This window comes from Thermobia domestica, chromosome 10, assembly GCF_964235325.1.
Source record: "Thermobia domestica chromosome 10, izTheDome1.hap1.1, whole genome shotgun sequence".
In the NCBI taxonomy this organism is placed as follows: domain Eukaryota; kingdom Metazoa; phylum Arthropoda; class Insecta; order Zygentoma; family Lepismatidae; genus Thermobia; species Thermobia domestica.
Window position 1 is genome coordinate 15,510,618 of NC_137463.1, and position 27,795 is coordinate 15,538,412.

General features: G+C 37.7%; 1 protein-coding gene across 2 annotated transcripts in view; it reads left to right on the plus strand.

Moving 5' to 3' along the window:
- LOC145662310 (uncharacterized) overlaps positions 1–27,585 on the plus strand; it is a 49,205-nt gene extending 21,620 nt beyond the window's left edge. Inside the window, exons 6-11 of one of the 2 annotated variants that reach the window (XM_081727755.1) lie at positions 4,430–4,582; positions 8,916–9,050; positions 11,917–12,115; positions 16,911–17,006; positions 23,250–23,365; positions 27,037–27,585. In XM_081727755.1, coding sequence (XP_081583881.1) covers positions 4,430–4,582; positions 8,916–9,050; positions 11,917–12,115; positions 16,911–17,006; positions 23,250–23,365; positions 27,037–27,195 — 858 coding nt within the window. In that variant the 3' untranslated portion in view covers positions 27,196–27,585. The remainder of the gene's footprint in view (positions 1–4,429; positions 4,583–8,915; positions 9,051–11,916; positions 12,116–16,910; positions 17,007–23,249; positions 23,366–27,036) is intronic. The other variant, XM_081727756.1, reaches the window with a different exon arrangement.
- Positions 27,586–27,795: the final 210 nt, after the last annotated feature.

The following is a 27,795-nucleotide window of genomic DNA, read 5'->3' on the forward strand; positions in this document are numbered from 1 at the left end:
AAAAAAGACTAAAAATGGTGTGCAGACGCGAAAAAAGTATTTCAGCATAAAATCTATGTTTTGTTATACGAAAAACTTTATAGAACTTTTAAATAACTTTGCTCTACGTCTAAATCACTAAAATAAAAGACAGTGAACATAAACAATACTGTACTGTAAACCTGTCGGTAATTTTCGACCTTCGCACTGTAGGGCCTGTTGTATTTTCCCCGTTGTTGGCTTCATTTTTTTTTTTTAATTGATTTTCGTAATTAACCTTCCAAGTGTCATGCGCGGACTCTTACTCCGCAGTGAACAATGAATGTAATTTACTTCCATACAAATCACTCTTCCCAATTCCCGTTGTTCATACCTTACAACAATCAGCTTCTGCTTATCAGAGAAGAGTTGCACTTTGAAAATATAGATTTTTACAATGCAATTTATTTTTATGTTTTATAACATATAGTAAATATTTGCATGCGGAGTGTCAGTTCGCAGTGACTACTTATGAAAAATAATTAAGTGCGACTGCAGCAGTTTTTTTTCCCGCTGCACTCGCTGATAATCGGGGCTTTATGTATACATTGATCACCAGTTGCATTAGATTCACCTACCTAATACTGTGTAGCACCATCTTTCGCTCTGATAACGGGCGGCTATCTGCCGCGGCATGGACTCCACAAGGCGCTTAAAGTGTTGTTATGGCATCTCAATCCATATCTGCTGCAAAGTCTCCCACAGAACCTGCAGGTTCGTCGGAAGAAAGGTCCACAGGCCGATGGCGTCGTTCCATGGCGTACAAGATGTGTTCCATGGAATTGAAGTCCGGTGACCATGATGGCCAGGGAAGTATTGCCAGATCAGAGGAGTGCTCATCAAACCAGTCTGCTGCTATTCTAGAGCGGTGGTCCGGCGCATTGTCCTGCCGAAAGATAAGGTCACCATCCGGATGTTGCAGCCGAGCTAATGACAGGACATTTTTATCCACAAGATTACGGTAGCGTTCACCTGTGAGAGACCGTGTCACACGTGCTAGGGGACCCATTTCAGTCCATGTAAAAATGTTTCAGTTGAGAATACCACTACCACCGGCCTGCACAGTTCCCTGCTGGGATGATGAATCCGACGCACCACTACCTGTCCATCGGCATGTACCAATGTGAAACGTGACTCATCTGTCCAGGCAACGATTTTCCACAGTCCAGAGGCGGTGTTCCCTTGCCCATGATAGACGTTGTTTCCTGTGTTGTGCAGTTAGAAGGGGTACTCGCATAGGCCGATGGCTTCTGTACCCGATGGCGAGTAGGTGGTTGTGGACTGTGTGGCTGCTAACACAGCGTTGTTGTCCTGAATTGAACCTCTCCACGATTTGACGCACTGTGGCCCGTCTATTGGCTGTTACGATGCGGACCAGTTGGCGCTTGCCCTCTTGTCGACACGCCCCTGACCGCGGCAGTTTGCCAGTGCACTTGCAGTTTTACTGGAAGCCTGGTACTCACGATATACCTTCGACACAGTTGCATTTGAGAATCCGAGTGCCGCAACCAGAGCCACCCAGTCGTCTGGCCCCTACGATTAGACCACGGTCAAATGCACTCAGGCCCTTCGTCTTGCCCATTACACACTGCACTGACACGGCAGAAGTACACGCGCGATGCATTTCATTCACATGCACTAGTGGAGCCTGTGCAGGACCGTTTCTGCATCTGCATCTGTCCTGCTCTCTCTAATTAACTGATCAGTGGATATATATATATATTGAGAACTTCCCTGCGTCGTGCCTTAGTTATGGGGATGGAAGAGTTATGACGCAAGAAAGCACCTTCCATCCATTATCTGAAATGGATGGGAATTTAAATCTAATTGTAATATTGTTTTGCGAGAGGTTGAACTGTTAAATCAATTACTCCAATTTCACTAGGATATTCGTGTATTTCCATTCTTTAAATCAGGTGTAGTGTAATATTTGTATAGACTAATAAGTATGTCATACGCAGTCAGATCACAGGACCGGCATATCTGATGATTTAATCACAGGCAACAGTACAGACTGGGAACACATACCTGTTGATGTTCTCTGCTCCTGGATGACTATGACTGGAACGTTCCACCTTCTGGATCTATCCTGGAACTCACGTGCCCCCAGATTCAATGATGAGTTCTCCGTAGATTGGAGTTGACCATCTAAACGTTATAACTCTCCTTGATTTTAATTACTGAAGTGAGAAGAATAGACAGACCATAACTGTGCTGTCTATGTGGTAAGTTCCTGTAGCTTCTCGTTCGATCTACTCATTGAACTCAAGACTTAGGTACAATGAACTGTCTCTCAACTAGGATTAATTTCGACTGCTCGACTAATCTCCACTGATCCACCAATCTCAACTCCTTCCTGGTTCCATCCTTCACAAGGTTTTTATTTCGTGTTCCAGACGGTGGAATCTGCAACCTCATGTCTAGAAATCTCTCTGTTGTCCCATCTGTTTGAAGAAACTTCAGTTTCTTCATTGTCACGCGATGACCGAAATCCCCGGACAGCCTGTGTCTGCAAATCTGACTGTTATGTCATACTCGAAATTGTGTCTGTGTTTACAAGATGTTACAATCTCTTGTTACAACGAATTTTCTTCATTAAAGTTTACATTTCTTTTCTCAATACATCAGTTACTTAATTTTGCAGAATCTTGTCTCGTGTATGTTATCCAATTATTACATAAATGTACACAAACCATCGCGTAATGAGTTTTTGAAATGTTTTTCTGTCTGCACAATTTCTTCATGTTTTTTCATCAAATTAACAGATGTAAGGTTTGAATTTTAATACAATACAATTTTAATATAATTTAAACAAGAATAAACTTAAAATAATCACCTAAAATACCCTATGGGTAACAATATATATATATACACAGATGGTGATCAGAAAAATGGAAACACCTGAACGAAATTGCAACTTACCAGATTAATATGGTATCGGGCCACCTTTCGCCTTCAGAACAGCCTTGATGCGACGTGGGATGGAGGCATAGAGGTCGTGAATGGTAGAAAGTGGAATTTTACACCACTCCTCGTGCAGGGCATCGGTCAGTTCTGTGTGAGAGGATGGAGGTGGAAATCGTCGCCGGAGTCGTGTTTCCAAGACGGACCACAGATGTTCAGTTATGTTGAGATCTGGGGATTGGGCGGGCCAGGGGAGGTGTTGAACTTCATCCCGATGCTCCTCAAACCACGCTGCAACAACGCCAGCAGTGTGAATGGGTGCATTATCATCCTGGAAGATGGCGTCATTGTCCGTGAACAACATCCGGACCATAGGATGCAAGTGGTCTCCTAAAATTGCGACATAATCGTTGGCAGTGATTCGTCCGCTAAGTGTGACCACAGGACCCAATGAAAACCATGATATTGCGGCCCACAGCATCACCGAGCGGCCGATATGTTTCACAGTTGGGCGGAGACACTGCAGATCATAAGCTTCTTTGGGCGTTCTCCACACATAAACACGGCCCGTGGTTGGGAATAGGGTGAAGGATGACTCATCCGACCATATCACACGTTTCCAGTCCTCAACGGTCCAAGTTGCATGGTCGCGGCACCATTTGCGGCGTGCGAAAGCGTTATGGTCCCTGATGAGCGGTTTGGCCCGTGCAACACGACCCCGTAAGTTCATGTCATGTAATTCGCGGCGAACTGTGATTGTCGAAACAGGGTGGGGGAGGTGCTGATTGAGTTCCTCCGTCACTTGCTACGCAGTGGCACGACGGTTCTGCGTGACAATGCGCTTTTAATACCCGGCGTGACCTGTCACTCATGATTTTCTTCCGCCCACTGTTCCGCTTCCCCGATGTGGTGTTCCGGTGTGTTATGTAGTCCGTCATCACCTTCGACACTGTACCACGCGACACACCTAACACAGTAGCCACTGCCGTCACACTCATTCCACATAACCGCGCACCAACAATTTGCCCTCTTTGAAAATCTGAGAGGTCTCCCATTTTACACTACCTCCGTCTGCTGCAGCCACTGGACACTGCTGTTCCACTGCGCCTGACGTAGTATGGAGACCGACCTAACACACCACCACCAGCGGTCCGGCGCTGCGGGCGCCACGACACCACTGCCAACCCATACATCTGACGTCTTGCCAACTACGGGTGTTTCCATTTTTCTGATCACCATCTGTATATAAACTGTAGCAAAAAGAAACTATGTGAATACCTGCATAGAAGACAGTCGGAAGTGTGAACCCTGAAGAAAAGTGCTCAGAGGAAACACGAAATATCGGCTATAAGAACACCTGAAAGGAACACTATTTAGGTGAGAGGTAAGTTATTTGTTATATTGTATTTGTTTATATATTTAATGAATTACATTCTCTGTTGTGAGGTCATTCTTGTAATTTTAATATTGATTGTTTTCATTATATTTTTCGTGTAACTCTATAAAGATTAAGGATCTTCCAACTTCGGCTGTGATGGAGTTATATGAGTACAAATTAGCTGCAATGGGACACTCCGAGAGGGCGCTCCAGGCTAGTCTAGAAGCGGCTACCAATCACGCCACCCACTTGCAACACAAATTGGCTCAATCAAGTGCGGAGGTAAGAATCAGGCTTTGTTGATTGTGTCGAGAATTTAGAACTACAGTGGTTAAAACTATTTTAAAATGTTTAGTGACATTTATTTCTAAGTTGGATTGTTCTTTAATTACTCTGCAGTGTATTTGTGTTTTTTATCGCACAGGAAGTGGAAAAATGCGTAAGAGATTTACCTTAGAGAGTAGTCTTCTTCACCTCAACTATAGGTTGGTGGGCAACATGGAATTTTAAAACTTTTCTCTCCCTTGGGAGAGCTGTTTTACACTTCGATATGGTCTCTTCTTCGTAACGGTATCTAGATATTCTATCCTTGGTCTTTCTTTTCCTGGTTTTCCTTCTGCCTTTCCCTTTGTCAGCACGGTGATCCAATCGGAGTGCCAAGTAAGATGACCAAGCATGTTATTTCTTTCTTTTTTTTTTCTTTCTTATTGTCTTCATAATCTGTCGACCTTCATTAGCTTCCTTTAGTACGTCTTCATTCCTTTTCCTTTCGGTCCATGATAATGCGCAGCATTCTGCGCCAACACCACATTTCAAATGCTTTCAGCTTGGATAGGAAAAGAAAATGGTCCTTTTTCAACACGGAGAGTATGGAAAAAGGCCCATTTTACTTAGAAAAATATGGGAAAATGGCCCATTTTCACCATAGGGAGTATGGAAAAAAGATGGCCACTTTTGGCCATAAGAAGTATGGGAAAAGAAATTGGCCCAATTTCATCATTGGAAGTACGGAAAAAGAAAGTGGCCCATTTTCATCATGCGAAGTATGGCGAATGAAAATGGTCTATTTTCACCATGAAGAGTATGGAAAAAGAAAATGGCCTATTTTCACCACAGAGTTGAACTTTTTAAAAAATAAATAAATAAATGGCTGAACTCACTTTCTTTGCATGAGGGAAATAATGTTATATTTATGGGAAATACTTGAAAGGTGTATAAGAAAAGCACGGTGACTCAGTGGTAGAGCGCTTACCTCTGGAGTCCCTGGTTCAATCCGCGGGCAAGTAAGTTTGTGGTGGACAATATGGTGTCTGTGGGGTTTCTCTGGATACTCACGTTTCCTTTCACTTTTTCATTCCACCAATTTTTCCATTATCATTCACTTGCTTTAATCGTCGTCTCCCTTAGCCCAACAGCCATGATCGTGGGACGTTAAACTCAAAGATTTCATTTAATATTCGAACACTCGTTCCTCTTGTTATCGAACTGCTGCCATGTGATGTCTTCTTCCTCTGCAATTCTAGTATCGTTGGACATTACATGCTTGATTTTCTTTCCTCCCTAAGTTTGTTTGTTTTCTCGCTGATATTGTGTGGTTTATATTGTAATTCTACGTTAGAAACAGTGGAATATATTGTATGGCGTGTAACAATGAATGAAAAGAAAAATGGACAATATATTAAATGTAATAGTAAATCTATTATTGCGGCGTGAAAAGTTTATTTTGGCATAACTTTTGAACTCCCGCTGCCCTCGTTACAATACGCGTTTTAATGAAAGTGACACGATAAAGACCCAGTAGATATTAAAAATATATTTTAATATTCCTATCAATAAATTTGACCGTGATGTAATTAAACACATGATTACATTTATTTTTATGAATATAGATAAAACAATGAATAGTTAAACGCAAAATGCTACACATTAAACGTAAATATATTATGTTGGCCAGTCAAAACTTTAGTTGCACATCTTCGTAAAAACTGTTAGTGAAAAGATATTTTGTTGAAATTTGGTGAGAGCATAGCAGACATTTATTTGCAGCACATGACTTTAGGGCTTGGACACGTCAGTTGTAATTTGCTTGCTAATCAGTTGTGAACATGTCTCGGTTGCTGCAGGTGGTGTCAAAATTGAAAGTGCATGTAGTTGTTATTATTATTATTATTATTATTATTATTATTATTATTATTATTATTATTATACAATAAATTGGTTGGTTCTCCACTATTTATTAGTGTTGACAATATTAATAAAAAAATCTCTCAAAATTGATCTATTTGATCCGAATATTTCTTTACTTAAAAAACAATATTTGGAATCTTTTACTTAGTAAATATATAAAATTCACCATGGTTTGGTATATTGTCTTTTGAATTCTTATTGTTTTTGAAAATAAATGAATTGAAATATTTAAGTTTTACGTCCCACGGTTATGCCGGTTAGGCTAAAGGAGACTGTAATGATAAGAGATGAGTGAAATGGTGGAATGAAGAAAGTGGGAGGAAACGGGAGAACCCCGTTGGTGTTATTCACATTCAAACTTGTGACAGTATTTATGATATAACTAGGTAATAAGGCGAAGACTTAATCCATTATTTTTTACTATTTTCTTCAAATTATGGAAGAAATTTAGTTAAAATTTCATAAAAATTTACCCGAAAAATTTCCAGAACATCAATAAACGGTTTACGTGTATTAGTTAACTACAGTAATGTTATCATGTTGAAAAATATGTTGAATATGTAGGTTTGTGTTGTAACATTTTTGTAGAGAAAGTTCTTTGTTTTATTTTTCTCAATAAAAATAGTTTAACACCGTGTTAAAATTTGTCCCTTTTCAAATGATGGGGGTACGGTGGCTTAGTTGTAAAGCGCCCACCTCTGGTGTAAGATGTCCGTGGTTCGATCTCAAACCATGTAATTTTGTGGTCATTGGGATGTCTGTGAGCTTTTTTTTGGAGTTTTCCCGTTTCCACCCATTCTTTTATAACCATTCACTTTCATTAATCATCCATATCGTCTACCCTAAAAGGGCATAAGGGGCCGCGTTGGCTCGGTGGTAGAGCGTTCACCTGTGGTGCTGGGGGTCCAGGGTTCGATCCCAGCCCCCGCCAAGTGAACTTTGTGGTGGACAAACACTGTGTGCGTGAGTTTTCTCGCGGTTGTTCCGTTTCCTCCCACTTTCTTCATTCCTCCATTTCATTCATCACTCATCATCACCGTCTCCTTTAGCCTAACCGGCATAACCCTGGGACGTAAAACACTAGATATTTCATTTCATTTCATTTCCTAAAAGGGCATAATGTAAATGTAATTCTTTTCAATTTACCATATGTTGTTAAAAACTTCGCGCTGGAGAACGATCTTTTGAGCTTATTTATAAGACGGCATACATTTATTTATTTACGAAATGAAATATTTAAGGTTTATGTCCCACGGTTATGCCGGCTAAATTAAAGGAGACGATGACGATGAGAAATGAAGGAAATGGTGAAATTGAAGAATGTAGGAGCAAACGGGAGAAACCCGAGAAAACCCACGCACACGGTGTTTGTCCACCACAAAGTTCGCCTGGCGCGATTTGGGATTGAATGAAGGACCCCATGCACCAGAATTGAACAGTCTACCACTGAGCCATCGCGGTCCTTTATTTATTTATATTTTGAAAAATACGCTAAATAGGTTCCTATTTACTAGTGTGAACATTTCTTTTATTGTATATAACTAATTTACATACATTCTATGCCGACTAAAACATTTTCCTACTCTCTTGACAATGCTGACACGGACGTTTTGAACGATCTATAATAGTTTATAAGAACAAGGTGAGTAAATATTGTAAATATTTTTGTCTTTTACTGTAGAGTTAAAAGGTAGTACACGGGAGTTTGGACTTTCCCATCACCTTTGATTATAAAAGTTTCCTCTCGTGTACAATAATATTACAAATAAGTATAATAAGTTCCTCTAAATAGCTTGGTAATTTGTTGGTGAATTATAGGAGCCAAATGACCATGCGTCTTAGAAAGGTTGGAGAGGAACTCTCAATAACCGAGCGTCTTAGAGAGTATAAGGGAAAGGCAGCTCTCAATGACCATGCGTCTTAGAGAGTTGTTAGTTGACCAGCCGGGGTGGACTGATAGCTTTTGTGGTGTCCTGTCGCCCTTTTATGCAGAAATATTGCTAAGTGCTTGAATCTTCGTCACTTGCCGATCGTTAGCAATGGTGAACGACATCCTCCTCGTGGTTGTCGTCTGAGGAGTGTTTACATCTAGTATATGGTAGGAAACACGTGGAACTTTACAATATGTTACCTGATGACTGATATTTCTGAAAAAAGAAAAAAATCATCTATAATATTTAAAGGAAAATTCATTGCTGTTCATTGAGTTTTCATTCATATATTGCAAATGATTATTTACAAATATCAGTTGTCAGGGAGCACAAAAGTGAGTGTTAAAAATATACATAAGAACGTTTTTTAAGAGAGTTTATTGACAAATGAATGGTATTTTTGCTATGTAAAAATAGAAATAACTGTCTCGAAGAAACTATTTCCTACTTTGCCGCTCTTATAAGAGAACAGTGGTTCTAATTATTTTTATTTGTAGGTGAGTCGATTGCATCAGCTGTTGTACTACACTCAGCAATGCTTCGAAGGGGCGCAAGGTGAAAAACAGGCCTTACAACAGAAAATTGAGTCCGTTCACCAGCAATCACAAAAGGAACAAAACATACTAACTCAGGTTAGTAATATATTTCAGTGTCCCAGTGACAGTGTTATTTAGCATTTTTTGTTGTCCATATTGTTATATACAAGGTCTAATCAAAAAGTACGGTGAATATAGGTGCACAATGCCATCTATCTATGTTGTACCCATTTCAACTAGTAAGCCCGGTAACATAAATCTTTGGTACAGTCAGTGTCAAGTTTGAATGAGCTGTGACGTTAGTTGGCTTCCAGGGGCAGAAGAGTCTGAGGACGTGTTAAAAATGTCTGTCGGGCGTCAACATTAAGTTTTGTTCCAAGCTGCAATGTATGGCGATGAAGCTGTAGAATTGAAGATCGTTTACAAGTGGTATGAGCGATTCAAAAGCGGCAAGGAGTTGGTTGAAAACGACGAACGATCGAGACGTTCTTTGACGTCAAAAACAGATGAAAACGTGCAAAATGTTGCACAAATGATTTGTTCAAATAGGCGAACAACTAATCGAGAGCTTTTTGAAAAACTAAACATCTCGTATGGGTCGGTGAAAAGTATTTTAACCGCTGATTACATGACCAAATGGATTCCTTGTTCATCACGAAGAGCGTTGTCCCACACGTTGCTTTTTATCCGCAAGTTTTTGGCTGACAAAATATTCCTGTCTGTCCACATTCGCTCCAGATATAGCACCATGCGACTTCTGGCTCTTCCCCAAAATTAAAATCATGCTTAAAGGTAAACGTTTTGACACCATTCCTGACATTGAGAGAGCCACGACAGAGCAGCTGAACGCTCTTCCAAAAGAAGCCTTCCAGAAATGCTTTTAGTCATGGATTCAACGTTGGGATAAGTACATTGCGAGTCAAGGACAGTACTTTGAAGGAGATTAAATCAAATTCCATGTAAGCTTATTACTTTGTTTCTAATAAAATTATTCACCGTACTTTATGATCACACCTCGTACATAATTATCCTGATTCATTAGTTATTATAAGTTAATGCTTTTAAAAATTCCATCTGTTTTCTTTTTATGATATTTTCGCCTATCGGTTCAAATTGTGTAAAGTAAAAAATCAGTCTTGTTGTTTGATCTACATTTTTATCTTACACTATCTATCAAATGGGATGTGTGTATGAAATATGGATACAAAAAAGTAATTTATTTAGTTTAGTCTTGACTGGACAACGCATTAGTGTGCTGACTACTTACATGAAATGAGATGAATCTTTGGGTTTTCATTTGCGTGAAAGCATTATATTAGATATCGATTTGGGAAGAAATCAACCTCGAGACAATTCATTAAGAGCAGGGAGATTTGTGATTTTTATGAGATGGGATGAATCTATCGTTTTCGGAGGCAAGAAGTTATTAATTTAATCTTGACTTAAAATCTACTATTTTCAGGTGCGAGAAAGTGATTTGGGTAAGCTTTGACTTGAGGAAAAATCATTTAGATAATAAGCTAATGAGGGTGCTGCTGTCTTAATTTTAGGATAGCTCATTTTGGAGACAAATGAGCTACAAAACAGGATGAACCAATCCTTTCCGAATGCGAGAAAGTGATATTGATGTAGGTCTCGACTTGAAGAGAACTCTTCCGGTCACGCTTAGCTCTGGTGCGAAGGTTCCTGGTCTGATCTCAGTTAACGCCAAACACCTAACATAGCTTTATAGTATTGTTCCCCCGATACGATTTATGCACAGAGTCGTGTCTATATGCTGTTCAAATTAATATCTGTCTGAGAAATATTCGACGTCCCTATAAAATATTGTCCTACGATTAACTTGCAGCCTATTCTTTGATCTTCTGATTCAGCTATACAACACCAAATCTATGTGTAATGTGTACTGAAACTATGTTTTATATGATTCTAATAACTTTATTTTCCACGGTGCATAAATTGTAGTCATATTATTGCTTTATTTATTAAATGTACTTACTTGGTTCTCTAATTGCACGAGGGTATCTCTTTTTCATGTCGGATTTGTATCTTTCGCATCGAAGTTAAACGTTACAACTTTTATTTATCAATTGTTACACGACGTCGTGCTAGATCGTCGCGTAAGCGTCTGCGAAACGTCGGGGAAGTACATAGAATCTAAGTTGGCAATGACGTTAGAGTAATGTTCTTATTATATATTTTTTTTCGATTTTTTAGGTGGGTTTTCGATTGCCTGATAATTTTTTAATTAATAATTAATGTATGATTTGTTTTATCTGGACCTTACAACCACCAAGCTTGACATACTATTTATTCGTTTTATTTATTATTTTTTTCCTTCTTTATACATGAGTCGTTCAAGATATGTTTCTTTAAGCTGTAAAACATTTATTTTTGAAGCATTTGTAAACTATACATATATGTGTAGGTGGACCCTTTCTCACCTCCACGTAATCTCCATTAAGATTCAGGTATTTCTTTCACCGTTGCTTCAATTTGTCCAAACCCTTTGCAAAAAATCAGGGCCTTGTTTGCCCAGAAAATGTCCAGAACTTTGCCTATTGTATAATTTCCAATCACGATTTTTTTTCTGGTTCTCTTTGATGTTTGTCTAAGTTGCAACGGGAAATCCGTGATAGCATTCTTCACTTTCAATAGCTTTACTCAAACCTTCAAGACTACGTCTGTAGGCTTGCACAAGTTTGTATTTACAGGCTTAACCAAGGCTATAGCAAACTTGCTGGTTCCTCAATTGCAAGCTTGTTTCAGACTTGATAGCAATACATAATATAGGTCTAGGCTTAAAATTCCTTTGAATTGGCATACTTAGGTTAGGTTAGGTACGATCTAGTTTTGAAGCTAAAATTTAGACGAGAAAGATGCACATTATATTCGAGTAAATATGGTATTTGTTTATCGTTGCTGCTGAAAATAAGTGAAATTCCATCGTTATGTATTGCAGGAAATTAAGAAGAAAATGCAAGAAGCGAAAGAGCTCCAAGGAATGATTGCGGAAGTAACGAAAGAGAAAGAAAATTCTCAACGTGAAGTCAAGTCCCTGCATGAACGAATTGAAATGATGAATGGCGAGATGCAAGCACAGGAGCAGAAAATACAGATGCTGGGCGCCAAAATTAAGGAATTAGAGGCGATAAACGAAGGTAGGCATATTTCTCTTTGTCTTGAAAGCATTTCTGTTTTATTTAATTCAGGCATTTCTATTATAGTAGCTATTCTGCAACCTTGTCCTTTTGATTGTATACTTTGATTAAAAGAACATAATTGTCCTTATAATCTTCGGAGGTAGATGGTACAGCCTGGAAAAACATGTTGCAGTAACAGAAAATGAGAGTAATTGGTTTATAATGCCCACAATTGCTGGTCTTACATAATATATTATTGTTTCTTGTTTTTGTTGTTTATTGTTCCATTAGTTACTATGTGTGGTGATCAGAAAGTAAGGTAACAAACCGTGCACTGAAACGTGTATATATTATTTCATACAACCAGTACAGCCAACTGAGAGCACACACATTAGATTATTTTTCGACATAGTCTCCGTATCGGTTGAGGCACTTGTCGCATCGTGGGATGACTTTGAAGATTCCCTCCTGGTAAAAATCCTGTCCTTGCGTGTTCAGTCACGTTGTTACAAAGTGTTTCGTCTCCTCGTCTGAAGGGAAGCGACGACCTCCTAGATGCTTCTTCAAGTGCGGGAACAGGTGAAAGTCGCTTGGAGCGAAGTCCGGGCTGAAAGGAGGGTGGTTGATGATGTCCTATCTGTGTTCAAATCTGTTGATGGCGTGCTGGGTCGGCCACTGCGCTCCTCGTCGGTGATGTCTTCTCTACCAGCTGCAAACTTTCGACACCATTCTGCGACATGCTGACGAAACATTACAGTCTCTCCATAAACCTATACCAGCTGTCAGTGAATTTCAGACTAGGTTACATGTTTTGCCCACAGAAATCGAATAACTGAGCAGACTTATTCGCGAAACCAGTTTTCCAAACGAGTTGCCATTTGTGTTTATCTACAACTAGCACCGAAAGTGCGGATAGGGGTGAGGGGCTGAAACTCTGTACAGTTGCAAACTGCATGTATTACAATTACTGCGCACTCCTCATTCCTTTATAACAGACAAAACTCCAGAAATATAAGCCTTGTAACCTTAGTTCCTGATCCTCCCTCGTATAATGTTTGTCTCATCTTTTGTTTTGTTTAGTAATATGATGTACGTGCTAAAACCATCCTACACCAGTACATAGTATATGGTATTACATATGTAACAGCGACATTGGTGTGAATCATACAGATTCATTTTTTTTTTTACGTCGAAATCGATATCATGTGAAATTTTTCTTATTAACATCGAGTTCGAAATTATTGGCCCAAAATGTTAAATCTACGTGGAAGTTAGGCATCGTATTAGCCAGTCAAGATTACGAAACATTAAGAACGAGTTTATATTGTAAAGCTATTGCACGTAGGTTAATACGAACTTGGAAAAAGCTGCAACAAAGTAATTTAAATCTGCTAATTTCTAAACCTAACTAATTCGTTGTTTTCACAAGGTGCTGAAACTAACAAAATGAAATTTTAAGGCAGTCCTATTTCAAGGTTTGATTCTCTGTAGTTATTCAGTATACATAGGCTGCATATGCATCTAATTTTAGGCTAAATTAGATCAAAATTCCTGTTTCTTACACTTAGAAATTCAAACGGAATTGTTCATGTCAAGTAGTTTACATCAACATTATCTAAATTAATGCTTGGTACTAGAACGAACAAGCTCATTAAAATCAATTGTTGCTAGCTCATGCATTTATTTACCTCAATAAGCATAATATATAGCCCATAACCATACAAAACGAATCTTTATCTAGTAATTTAATGTGCCAAATGCTTTTGTGTACAAACAGTGTCATATGCTCCTGTTTGTAAATATCACCACATGTCTTTACGTCGGAGTACTACACACCACGTGGGATTACTACGAGAAGCAGACGGCGGACCATCAGCACCTCCTACAAGTCACATGACAGTACAACAGCAGCGCCACCGCCTATATATTTGACAGCAACCAGTGACTAAGCACCAGTTGTCTGGTCTCCCTCCTCTTGCTTGCCATGGAGCACTAGGAGTAACCTACTTTCAAAGCCTCTAGTCTGCTTCGGGGTTTTTGGCTATTCTTTTCCTCTTGGCTTAGCCTGCTTCGGAGCTCTGTAGAGATTCTGTCTTGGACTACCTAATTTCTACTTCACAATAGAGAAAAAGTGTACTAAAGTATTCTGTAAATACTATTGTTATTGGGGGATTTTTATAAATCAACCGGTAGTGGGAGTCGATTCCGGACTCTTGATTTTATTAACCTAGCTCTACTTACCAGAAAGTTTACAATATACACGCAGTATTTCACGATTTTGAGTATAATAATAATACATGTCGATGATAGCTGAACACCATAATACACTATTCTCGTAGACATTTGTAACTTACTACTGTTTAGTTAGCAAGGGAAGTAGAATACTGCTCAGCAACGTCCTACTTCAGCATGACAATTATCAATTTATTAACCAGTTACTAACTGCTGTACATACTGGTGATAATCAAAGTTAACAATAACTGTTCTTATGCCTATGGATTTATCTGTATCTCAAGTGTCTTTATTGAATCAAACATAATGTTTGTTGTCCATCATTCCTTTACACGCATATGATGTTAATGCATGGACGACTCATCAATCCTGTTATGGTAATATATCTTTGATTTGATAATGTGATTAATATAAATTGCTATCTGTTATTTCTAGTGTTATGCTAATAATTCAACTGTTTATTTCATACCATTATCATGTTTGTTAACATATTATTTTGTGTTTTTCTGTGTACGGTGTGCTTCATGATATGAAATGCTAATTTCTTATTCTTTTACAGCTAATTTAAGTTGTTTTGTTGATAATTAACGTAGTTGCTACCTTAAATATTGATTTGGATTCATATCAAACTCAACAACTTATATCTTTGCTCAAGTCTTCTATGCCTTCTCACAGCCTTGGTGCGTTATCTTATAAAATTTTCCGAAAGATCTCCGGTGGCGGCCCTCTCTTGTAACATAATTGCGTAGGGCAAAACTTCCGACCAAATCGAAGTCACGCACTTCCAGGATGGATTATAACGTGGTAATTATCCATTCTTGGTAACTTTACCGTCGCAGCTAAAAAGGAAGAGAAACTCACATAGTATATTTCATTCATCAGGAGTTGTCACGTTTGTCTACCAGGACAAGGATATTAGAAGATAGACTTTTTTCTTCTTTTCTTCTTAGGGGGGCGCGGTGGCTCAGTGGTAGAGCGTTCACCTCTGGTGCTTGGGGTCCCGGGTTCGATCCCAGCCCCCGCCAAGTGAACTTTGTGGTGGACAAACACCGTGCTCGTGGGTTTTCTCGGGGTTCTCCCGTTTCCTCCCACTTTCTTCATTCCACCATTTTCACTCATTTCTCATTATCACCGTCTCCTTTAGCCTAACCGGCATAACCATGGGACGTAAAACTTAAAGATTTCATTTTTTCTTTTCTTCTTCTTCGTCTTCTTCTTCTTCTTCTTCTTCTTCTTCTTCTTCTTATTATTATTATTATTATTATTATTATTATTATTATTATTATTATTATTATTATTATTATTATTATTATTATTATTATTATTTGGATGATTTCCATTTATTACTTTGTAAGTTAGCCACTTGTCTATCTTGGAAGTTGGTAAATTTACCTGCGTATCTTGGCCACGCAAAAATACCGTTTTGTAAGTTTTCTTAACACTTTCGTATTCCCACATGAGAGAGAGATATTATATATTTGTGACTGGAGACAAAGAAGCATGGATTCCCACAATTTGTTCTTGGAGGTCAATGGCCAGAGGACTACCCTGATAAAGGGGTGGTGAAGGAAGATGTGAATAAGAAAAAGCACGTACAAGAATTCAGGAAATGGTTGTGCGTATTGTTTACCATGTCTGTTTTGGTAAAGCCATTAGCTATATTAGTTCCTTTCATCAGTGAGGAGCTTTAGTAATCCGGAGAATTCTCAAGGTTAAAGTTAACCGTCTCAATTGTCAACTATTGGCACCTGACGACTTGTCGAAAGGTAGCGGAGGGTTGAGATATGAATTCCCTTAAGATTTTTTCAAAACATCTTTCGCTCCGAGGAAAACACTTGTAGCTCATTAACAAGAGGTAGTTAACTACAAAATTAGAATGTGCATATGTCCCTAAAAGAATAAAAGAAATACGCCTAGTATGAACCACCATAAAATATTTGTCACTGTTTAATCAGTTTTGATGAAAAAAGTTTCTTACTCTGCAGACAGTAAAAGAGCGATTTCCGATTTCGGTGTGTATGTGTTCAGTGATCTCTGTGTTCAGTGGAAGGGACGTGTTGAGTTCATGAATTCATAACGGATTCGAAACGTTGAAAGTTGAATGAATTGTGCGTAAAGATGAAAAAGGAAGTGTTAGATTTGATAGATAAAGGTGTGTCAACACTCAATATCTGTACAATTTGGGGTATCAAGATCTACGGTAGAAAACATTAATAAAAACAGGGGCTCAATTACACTGTATGTTATGATTACTCAACATAAATTATTTAACAGTAGCGGTCGTGCCATTGCTTCTTAAAATTTTACAATCAAGTAATACTAGAAATCCTATTCTAAAAATACACCAATCACACTTATTTTCTGTAAGTTGGCCACTTTTCAATGGAACCAATGGTGGCCAACATAGACAGGTTTCACTGTATATAGATGTTATATCCATCCTCCCGCCTCAACTTAATAGAGACGACTTTGTGTAATAGAAATTAAATTTAAATTCTAGTAAAATAGTAACGAGAATTGTAGCAATTGAAATACATATAGCAGAATTACTTTTACTCAATGTAATTTTCTTGTTTACAAGAACAAATTGAAAATATGAAGCGTCAATCACAAGAGCACGAGCACAAAACACAAGTGCTTGTAAATAAAATACAGGAATTGGAAATATCGACCCAAGGTATGTTCAAAAGTAATGCCTTAGTGGTAACAAGAGCGTTGCCAAGTATACAGGTAGCAGGTATTGTACTTCGCTTGATCAGTCAGCTTACATGTGCTTTAGTTACAATTTAGCGTTTTTTTCGTAGTTCTGCGAAAATATGGTTTAGAACTTTCCTTTGTAGTTAAATCATGTGAGTTATACTATGCAAGTACAGTAAAATTTGCGTGCTACGTCTGTAAGTTATATAGAGAATTGCTTACAATCTTAGTAAATAATGTGCTTTTTATGATATCTAATATTTAAAATTCTGGATTAGTTTTAGACCTGAGTTTGATTCACGGTATTTTGGATCTCGTATTAAAGTGTAAAAGGAACATGGGGCGAAAAGAAGCGCTAAATGCAAAATGAGCAAAACTTTTTTTTTTTTTTAACTCTTCTAAATTATATCACCTATTTTTACACGATAAAGTAGAATCATCATTATTCGATTTAAAAAATTCAATAAAGCTTTTTACTTCATTTTGTTGTTTCAAGCCTGGAGACATTGTAGAACACGTTAAGTATGCTTTCACGCCTTTCTGCGTTGAGACATAGGGTGTGACGACGTCATAACTTTATTTATTTATTTTTTTATTATACCTATTTTTATTATTTTTTGGTCGGCTTACTTTTGCACCTAGAAGATTGAAATTTTGCACACACATTCAGAGCACCCCTTAGTATTTTTCAGATTTCAGATCCCTCCGTTAAACAGGGGGTCCAGAGAGACAAAAAGGTAAAAAAGGAATATTTTTAACAAAAATCCCTTTTATCGCGATTTTCTTGCCTCGGATACATAGAGACATGTAAATGGTACTGTTTGAAAGGCTATTCTGTTCTGAAAAGAATGAAATTATGCTCTAGCTGCTTGACTGAAAGTCTATAATTTATCTTTTAAAAAAAACATAATTTAAAAGGGGTTAAATAATATATGTAAGGGATTAATATAATATAAGGGGTTAATTTTAATATCCATTTATTTCTTTGTCCTTACCAAAATACTACGTGAGAGCCGCAGTGGCTCAGTGCCAGAGCGTTCACCGTTGGCATATGGGGATCCTAGTTCTATCTTAGCTCCCACCAAATAGGTTTTATGCTGGACAAATACCGTGTGTGTGGGTTTTCTCGGAGTTCTTCCTGAAGAGGTCACGGTGGCTCAATGGTAGAGCGCTTACCTCTGGTGCGTGGATCCCTGCTTCGATCCCCCGCCAAGTAAGTTTGTGTGCACAACATCGTACTCCCGTTTCCTTCCACATTTTCATTCCACCAATTCTTCCATCGTTCACTTGCCTTAAGAGCCTGACATACTAAAAATAATACAAAATTTACCATTTTTCTTTTGCTTGTTTTTCATAAGTGAAAAGAGATAATGAAATGCAATTTACTACAATCATAGATAATGTTATTCTACAACAGAAAATATAAACCTGTAGAAATTTCAGTGTTTCCATCCATAGAAATTACAGTGTTGCCAGAATAACATTTGCCTCAAAATCTAAGTCAATGTATCGACTAGGGGAACGAACTCAACTGCATTTGATTACGTATCATGTTGTCTTGGAATCCTATAAACTACTCTTTAAATAATAGTTGTATTTAGTTTGTACTAAACAAAATAGTTTTAACATACAGTTATTAAAATTAAATAATAATAGTATTTAAAAAAGAAAAGTTACCGAATTCTTAAAATTTCTGCTACTAGTCAGGGAGATTTCAAGCTTCCGAAAGCATAGTGGCGTTGTGTAACAGCGTGGACAATTTTTATCATAATTTTTTGTCATCACATCCTTGCAGTATCAAACATGTTATTTCAAAAACAATTTTCTACTTCTCCTTTAACCTGTCATTTGGAACAGACAGTAGTTGACAGAACAAAAATAAATTTGTATGGAAAGAAAGTTCTGTAAACATTTGATTCAACAGAGAAAGGAACACATACATTGTAAAATATTGAACAAGACATTATTGAGTATGTATTTTTTATAATAGTGAATATGTACTTTTTATAATAGTTGAAGTCATAATGAGAGGAAAATTGTTATATTTGAATAAACAGAGGAAGGACGTAACTATTGTATAATCTTTGTCAATACGTATTTTTTTATTTATTATTTTACTCGAGATTTCTTCATAGTTTAATAAAATACGTATCAACATATCGTCAGTTTATTGTCCTAACAAACCAATATATGTTGATAATAGTAAAGTAGTTTAGATTGATCGAGCTCCTAGGCCTTCAGAATTTCATTCCCCCCTCCCCCCCCGTTACGAAATCCTGGCTAAACAAACCATTATATGTTCCAGTAAAATAGTTTAGAATGATCGAGCCCTGGTGTGATGACCACAGTATTTCATGTTACGGACCTCCCCTCCTTTACGAAATCCTGGCTACGTGCCTGCCTCCCCTCTAGAAAATTCGTAAGTAAAACACTGGCTTAGCCTACAAAATCCCTATTAAACAATGGCAAGCGAAATCACAAGAGAAAACTATAGTTAAAGGGACAAAGAAAATATTCAAACCAGTTTTGGCGGTAATGCATCTTTAAAAATGTAGGTAAATACAAAACAATTTAATTTAATCGGTTATTTTATGATACTAAATTATGAATATTCTTGACCGGATTTCGCGGCCAAATACTCCAGTGTGCCTGACAAAACATCAAGACATTCCATGATTATTTTCTACTTGCTTCTAAGAAATACCTGATGACAAAGACACTAAAACTTCTATCCCAAGTTGGCCAATGAAAAAAAAAAAATAATAAAAAAAAAATAGCGGACCAAAGATACTCCCTGCTTACCTATGGTCGTTTCACAGCAAGTGTTATCTTCAGATAGAGAAAAAGAAGCTTTTGTGTAGAGAACAAAAAATCTACAGTTTATTTTCGAATTACAATATACTTCTCCCTGCTATTGGAAGAACCAGGTGACTACTTTGATTCAACCTCACGCTCACAAACTCATTTCGACCTCACACTCACTCGACCTCACGCTCACAAACTCATTTCGACCTCACGCTCACATAACCAGTCTGACATCACGCTCACTCAACCTCACGCTCACATCATTCTAACCTCACCTTCACTCAACCTCACGCTCACATAACCAGTCTGACCTCACGCTCACTTCATGAGGTTGAGGTCAATTGAGCGTGGGTTCCAAACTCATGAGCGCCGACCTCATGAGTTTGGACACCTTTGGTTTCGCAAGCATACAGCAGAACAAACATGATTAACGTTTTATATATTCTAAGCTGCTTTGACAGCATTCGCGACGACAAAATATTTTGAACTGAATAATAACAGGAATTCCCTGCTTTTAGTAGACATTTGTTTTCTTCATGAATATGGTTTTGATCTGTTAATATTGATCCTAGATATTTTAAAGTATCTACTTTGTCGATAATACTATTTGATATTTCAACGCTGACATAAGTTGCAGCCCCATAGAAATGAAATTGGTGGAGAGTCAGCGTCTCGGGCTTCCGCTGAATTTAATCCTTTGTGGTGCGTCTAAACACCTTTACGTCATAATTAAGGTTCGTTTACTAGTTAAGAATGAAAACATTACAACCCAGCCTTACAAGTTTTATATATATATATATATATATATATATATATATATATACAAGGACGAGTCATAAGTCTTGCAATATTTCTACAGTCCAAGTAACAGGTACGTGTATACGCCGTGGTCGACCATAAGCATAAGGTCAAACTGGCTCAAGAGCTAGTGTGACAAGCGGACTATTTGACACAAAGGCCGTCAGCTTTTAGTGACAGTAACGATGAGTGCGAAAGAAGGAGGTGCAGTGGACCACAGCCTAACAACTCGTTGGTTCCTAAAATGTGAAGGACAGGCCGCTCGGGATAACAAATTCTGAAGTCATACAGTATGCCATTCAAAAAAGTCCATCCACCAACATACAATCGTCAAATCAACTCAACATGTTCCAGTTCTGTTCCGCCAAGTGAACTTTGTGGTGGACAAACACCGTGTGCGTGGGTTTCCTCGGGGTTCTCCCGTTTCCTCCCACTTTCTTCATTCCATTATTTCATTCATTACTCATCATCACCGTCTCCTTTAGCCTAACCGGCATAACCGTGGGACGTAAAACTCAAAGATGTTCCAGTTCACTGTAATAGTTACCTTCACGAACTATTAAAAAAAAAAAAAAAAAAAACTGTCGCATTGTGCCACGTAAGGTGACCCCAGCTCAGATTCAGAAGAGAGTGGATGTATGGCGACATCCATCCTGCAAAGTTTTTCCTGAAACTGATTGTAACATTCAACAAAAAGTGGGTATTTTTTTTTTTTTTTTTTTTTTTTTCCGAAATGCGAATGTGCAAAATTAGTAGTTGATCAGGGGCCAACTTCCAGAACAGGGCATTTTCGAGCGTAAAATCATGCTCTGTTTGTAGTGGAACTACGAGGAGGTAATTTACTTCGAGTTCGTTCCTAACAGTGTTATCATCAATGCTAACCTTTATTTTCGAACAATTGCAGTGGATATATGCTGTACTACGCCAAAAAAATATCTTGCATTGGTGAACCAAAAGAGTTCAGAAATTTCATTACATCAAACTGATGCCACACGCGGCATAAAGTCCTGAACTTGCCCCTTCGGATTAGAACTTGTTTCGGTCAGTGGCCCACTTCCTGAAATCACGATGCTTTACCAACCAGCAGCAGGCGGAAACAGCAGTGACTAATTTCTTTGTATCTAAGTATAAGACATGGTGTCAATTGATATCGAGGAACTGGCAGGATGATGACCGGACAGTCCCACAGGAGGGGATGTACTTTGAACGTGAACCTACTTTTATTACACTATAATAAATACAAGATTGTTATGTACCAAAATATTGCAAGACTAATCACTTATCTTTGTACATATGAATAACACGTGGTATAAGATGGTAACATCGTAGTGAAGTTGTCCCTTTCTACAGAAACCCTCCACGTATAACTACAACCACAACATTTATGATTGGTCCTTCTTTGTGTTTCTGTTTTTTTTTTTTTCTCTCTCTCTTTTTTTCTAGTTACCAATATTGAACTTCCGGTCAAAACTTTGAAACCGTTCCTACTCTCTTCCATTCCGACTACATGACCTGCCGACCTGCTCATCTGAGCCTCCTTGACTTGATGACCCTAACAATGTTTAGTAAACGGTATGAAGTACGTAATTCATCGTTATGAAGTTTCCGTCATTCCCCATTCCCGTTCTTCTTGAGTCCGAATATTTGTCTCGGGATCTTGTTCTCAAGTACTTTCAGTCTATGATCTTCCCTCAGAGCAAGCGACAATGTTTCTCAACCATACAGGACAACAGGCATAATTGTCGTTTTATATATTTTAAGCTTCAAATTCCTCGACAGGATTCGCAGAGACAAAAGATTTTGAACTGAGTAATAACACGAATATTCTGCTTTTAATAGACATTTAATTTCTTCGTGAATATGGTTTTCGTCTGTTAATATTGATCGTAGATATTTGAAAGTATCACTTTGCATCCATAATTTACCGTATTACGATCCCGACGAACTTCCATGTACTTAGTTTTCTCTGCATTTACTTCTAAACCCATGTGTCTACAAACGTTTAATAAGACCTGCATTACTTTCTATTCTTGTCCTATCATCTTCTGTTAAATTTACATCATCAGCATACGCCATAATCTGGTGACTACCATTCAGCTTTAGGCCCTAGTTGCAGTCTTTGATTTTCCTAATAGCGTACTCCAGAGCAAAGTTAAATAATAATGGCGCCAGCGCATCTCCTTGTTTTAGGCCATTCTCGACGCGAAAGTTCGTGAAAAAGAACTTTTTCCTACTTGTATTTAATTTGGGATTCATTTAAACACATCTTAATTAATTCAAAAACTTTTTCGGTATTCCAAATTTTGTAAGAATGATGTACAATGTTCCCTTCTTAACCGAGTCCTAAGTCTTTCCAAAATCAATAAATAATTGATGTAAGAAGACCTTGACACAAATGGAAGAACAATATTAAGATAAATCTCATAGAAATAGGAAATGGAAATACAAAGTAAAAACTGGATCCAGTTGGCTAAGGACAGAAGTCAAATGCAGAGCGTTTGGAACGCGACATTGAATGTCCGGGTTCCATAGGCCATAGACTTAGGTAGTTACTATTATTATGTATTGAGAGTTATTTCTTTGCAATATGATATAATAAACTTGTATTTGTATTTTGCAGAAATATTTATGCGAACTCAAAAGCTGGAGGAGAAAGTTCGCAAACGTGAGAAGGAGAAGGAGGAACTTGAAAGGGAAATAGAAAAACTGCTGAAGAATATTGATCATATGAAATCGGTAAGTGTTCATTCATATGGTGCTTCAGTTGATTTTATTATTATTATTATTATTATTATTATTCATAATAATCTTATAATTGTTATACTTGAAATGAAAATATAAATCTTGGGTTGTGTTATAGCTAATGGTTAACTCATTGGCTTTTGGTGAGAATTTCTGGGGGAACGCCTCTGGGTCGGATACCACATTATACAGGGTTATTATAAATGATTCATTCGTTTGGAAAAGGCTATATTTTCAGAAAAAAAAAATTACATATGCACACATGAAAGAATATGAAAAGAACCACTAACTCACCAAGTTTGTACTGTGTGACAGCACGTGTCCATTATCTTTCCGATTGGGTTGACAGTACGAGGTTAGTACCTGTCAAAAATGGAGGGAAAACAAGAAAAAAGTTCGTGTGTGCTTGAATATGCCAGATGTTCATCTGTTATAGCTGTGCAACGTGCTTTCAGAAGAGAGTATGGAAAAGAACCGCCATGTAAACAAAGTATTTTGCAGTGGTATCGGTAATTGGAGGACACTGGTTGCTTGTGTAAAGGGAAAAGCACCTGGCCTCTCATATCTCCTGATTTAACGCCCAGCTACTTCTTCCTGTAGGAGCACGTTAAGAACCTTGTTTACTTATCTCCACTACTGCAATCCTTAGTCGAGCTCAAAGAACACATCAGTGCTGCAGTATGGACAATTGACAGGACTATGCTACAAAATGTATGGAATGAACTCGAGTATTGTCTGGACGTGTGTCATGTCACCAAAGGAGCACTTATTGAACATTTGTAGAGAGAGAATAAACTTGGTAAGTTTGTGGTTCTTTTCATGTATCTTCTATGTGTGTACGTGTAATACTATAGCAAATATAGACTTTTCAAAATGAATAAATCTTTTATGCTATCCCTGTGCTACCAGGCATAGCCCCTGGGCTCTCAGTCCGTTTTAAAACCCTTTAAAAAAACAGTTGGAGTTAAAGATGTTAGTGTGATTGTAAATGTTTACCTTTCTTTGTTTGTTTCTTCCTTTTGGAGAATTATTTTTGGTTCTTTTTTTAAACTTGAGATTAATATACAGAATCGTGTAGATCAAGAAGAATGCAAATTCAATTGTAGTTTTAATTTGAGTTTAATACGCAGAATAGAATTAAAATAACATATAGAATTTCTAAATAGAAAATATCTACTTTCGATTGGAAATCACTCTCCCTTAAACCATATAAATTCTTGCTACTGTGAAATATTTATTCTGATTCCTTTAAAAGAAAAAGAAATTCTCATGGTACAATTGACAATGAATATAATGAGTGATCAGAGTCCGTATCCATAAGAAACCTTTACAGAAGGAGAGGCAATATAAAGTTTTTCGTGTCACATCTGTCATTAAACTGTACTTCGTCTTTCTCAGCTTTTCTCACTTACACGGGGTCGCAGTTTTTGATGAGAATTCGCCATAGTGATCTATTGAATGTCATTTCGGCGTCAGACCTTTTGTCTCAGGTTCTCCACTGCATTCCGTCCTCTTTCTTCGTGGTCCGATCCCCTGATGTATTCGTTCCTGATGAGACCCTTTCCTCCATATATCGCCTCAGCATTCTCATTTCTGCCACCTCCATCCTAGTTATATTCTTTTTCTTTAGCGCCACTGTTTCTAGTGAATACATCATGGCTGGCCACACTGCCGTCTTTTATATACTTTCTATGAAGAGCTCATCAAAACGTGTTGGTAGTATACAATTTTTCAGTATTGTCACCGGCACGAAATTTCACGGAGTATGGCGCGTTCATTTACCACTCCTGCCTCAGGAACCACACTTGCTGTCTCTTAGATATCTCCATCCTCCTCCCCTGCTTCCATTTGTCTCGATAGTGTCTGATGAAACCAAAGTGGATAGTTGGCGAAACTGTCACACGTCAATATTTTTTTCAATAAACGTATTATTTTAATCGCTGAGTACTTTAAGTCAAATTTGCGTCTATTAATTGATATTTTGTCTTGCTTTTAAACAGTATTATAGATAAACAAAAATTTAAGTTCAAGAGGTAGTTACAGTTTTTGACTTTAGTTCATTAGCCATACTGCATACTGTCGTCTTCCTAGTGTCATAATGGATGGCTTAATGAAGGTGTACTTCAGTATTAGTTTAAACTTAATAGATAGAGACGGTATCGTACAGCTTCAATTTTTAGGTTTATGAAAAGTTCTTTTTTCTTTCGCAAACTACACATGAAGATTTACATTCACTTATTTGATTGTGTTCAGCTGGATGAGATCTATCGAATAGTATATGTCACGTTTTCCAACATTTTTGTTTCCGTTAAGCGCTAATACGAGGGTGAATTGGAAAGTTCGTCGCCTGACCTACAGAATTAGAAAATATTTGGGTAAGTTATGTTTTATTTCTTCACGTAATCCTCCCTTGTCCGAGATACATTTACGTACCTCTCCGGTAACGCTTCTATACCGTTTTTTAAAAATTGATTCCTCGAGCCCTTCAAAATTTCCCAGAACAGGACTTTTCACCTCTGCATCCGAAGAAAATCGCTGAAACCCTAAAAACTTTTTCAAGTTTCTAAAGAAGTGAAAGTACGTGGGGGTCAGATCATGCGAATAGGGCGGGTGCGGCAACAGTTTTAACCCGCAGGAATGGATTTCTGTCATGGATGCAAGGAACGTGTAAACGCGCGCATTGTCCTAGTGAAACACCTTTTTTCGCAACATTCTTAGCCTTTTAATTCTGATTTCGTCACGCAGACGTTGCAGAAGGGTGCAGTGGCATTCAGAAGTGATAGTCTTTCCCTTTCTCAAGAAATCAGTCAGGAAAATGCCCCTACCATACCCCAAAATTGACGTCATACCTTGGGACAAGTGATTCAGGTTGTTTCCATTGCTTCGATTGTTGTTTTGATTTCGGTGTATGATGGCGCACCCGTCTCGTCCATAGTCACAAATCTGCCAATAAACTCCTCCGGATCATTTTCAAACAGTTCCAAACAATCACTGGAAAAGATGAGTCGATTATGTATGTGTTCAGCTAAAAGCAAATTGGGTACCCATTTCATGGACGCCTTAGAAAACCCTAATTCGTTTTCCATAACGTTTTTTTGCTCACTCACAGGAAATATCCACAGTCTCAGTTATCTCTCGGATTTTGATCCTGCGGTCATTCAAAATCAGACCACCCATCTTGACATTTTCTGTAGTGGTCGACGTTGAAGGTCTGCCAATGCAGGGGTTATCTTCAATGTTGTTTCTGCCACGCTTAAATTCAGCTACTCACTTTTTCATCATGAAATACGAGGGCGCAGAGTTTCCTAGTGTCTGTACTTTGTTCATATGAATTTCCTGTGGTATTTAAGCCCTTTGTATGCAGCTCAATGCTCGATTTTCTCCTTGTCACAAATTTCTGTTACTTCCACCGACTCGTCACCTTATAAACTCCTCACCTGAAACAATAGAAAGATGAAATTTTACAGAGTGACTTTCAATGGATATAACTACGCAGCTAATGTATACAAACATAGAATAATTGCTTCCTTCCTAGTCAGGCCACGAACTTTCCAATCCACCCTCGTAATATTGCACAGTTATTACCAGATTGATGCATATTAAAGCCCAATATGTACCATTGTTAAGGTTTTACAATATACCAATGCTTTCATTTTGTTTTGCAGGAATATAATACATTGGAGCTACTGTGTCGAAGTCATGAGAAAACGATCGAGGATAAGGAGAACCATATCAAAGAAGTACAGGAGGAACTTCGATCACTACAAAGAATACGAGAGGCTATTTACGAAATATCAGCCGGAAAGAAAAAGCTGGAGAAGTAACATTAGGAGTTGACTATTTTTTTAAATAATATTACTTTATTTTTTATGTACTTTTTTTTGATTGTAAAATAAATCAATAACGAAAAGGAAAACATTTGGCAACAGAGAAATTTATAGTTGCTAAAAGCTTAACACATTCCAATGAAAACAGTTAATTGGTACTGTCAGGTATTTGTAATGTCTTGTTTTTTTATATATATATATATATCAATTATATGTGTATAAACTTGGAAATTTGATGCTGAAATAGTAATAAATTTATAAGCTGAGTAGACCGTAATGAATGTTTGTACGTGTATTTGTGTTACACAAAGAGGCATTCATACATACATGTAGAAAATAGTTGGCACGACTATTTTTTACTGAAATGTAATAAAAATGAGAAACCATTATATGTATTTATTTTCTATATCGCATATTTCATATATTTTGTATTACACACATCAGATTTTTTTAAACACATTGGCTGCCATATGTATCAAATTGATACACATATTCCAGATATACCTGGAAAAAGCCTCGGTACATAACTTTGAGTGATTCATGTCCGGCAGCCAATGTATTAATCTTAGTGCTTTAACAGAGATGTTACTTTACCAT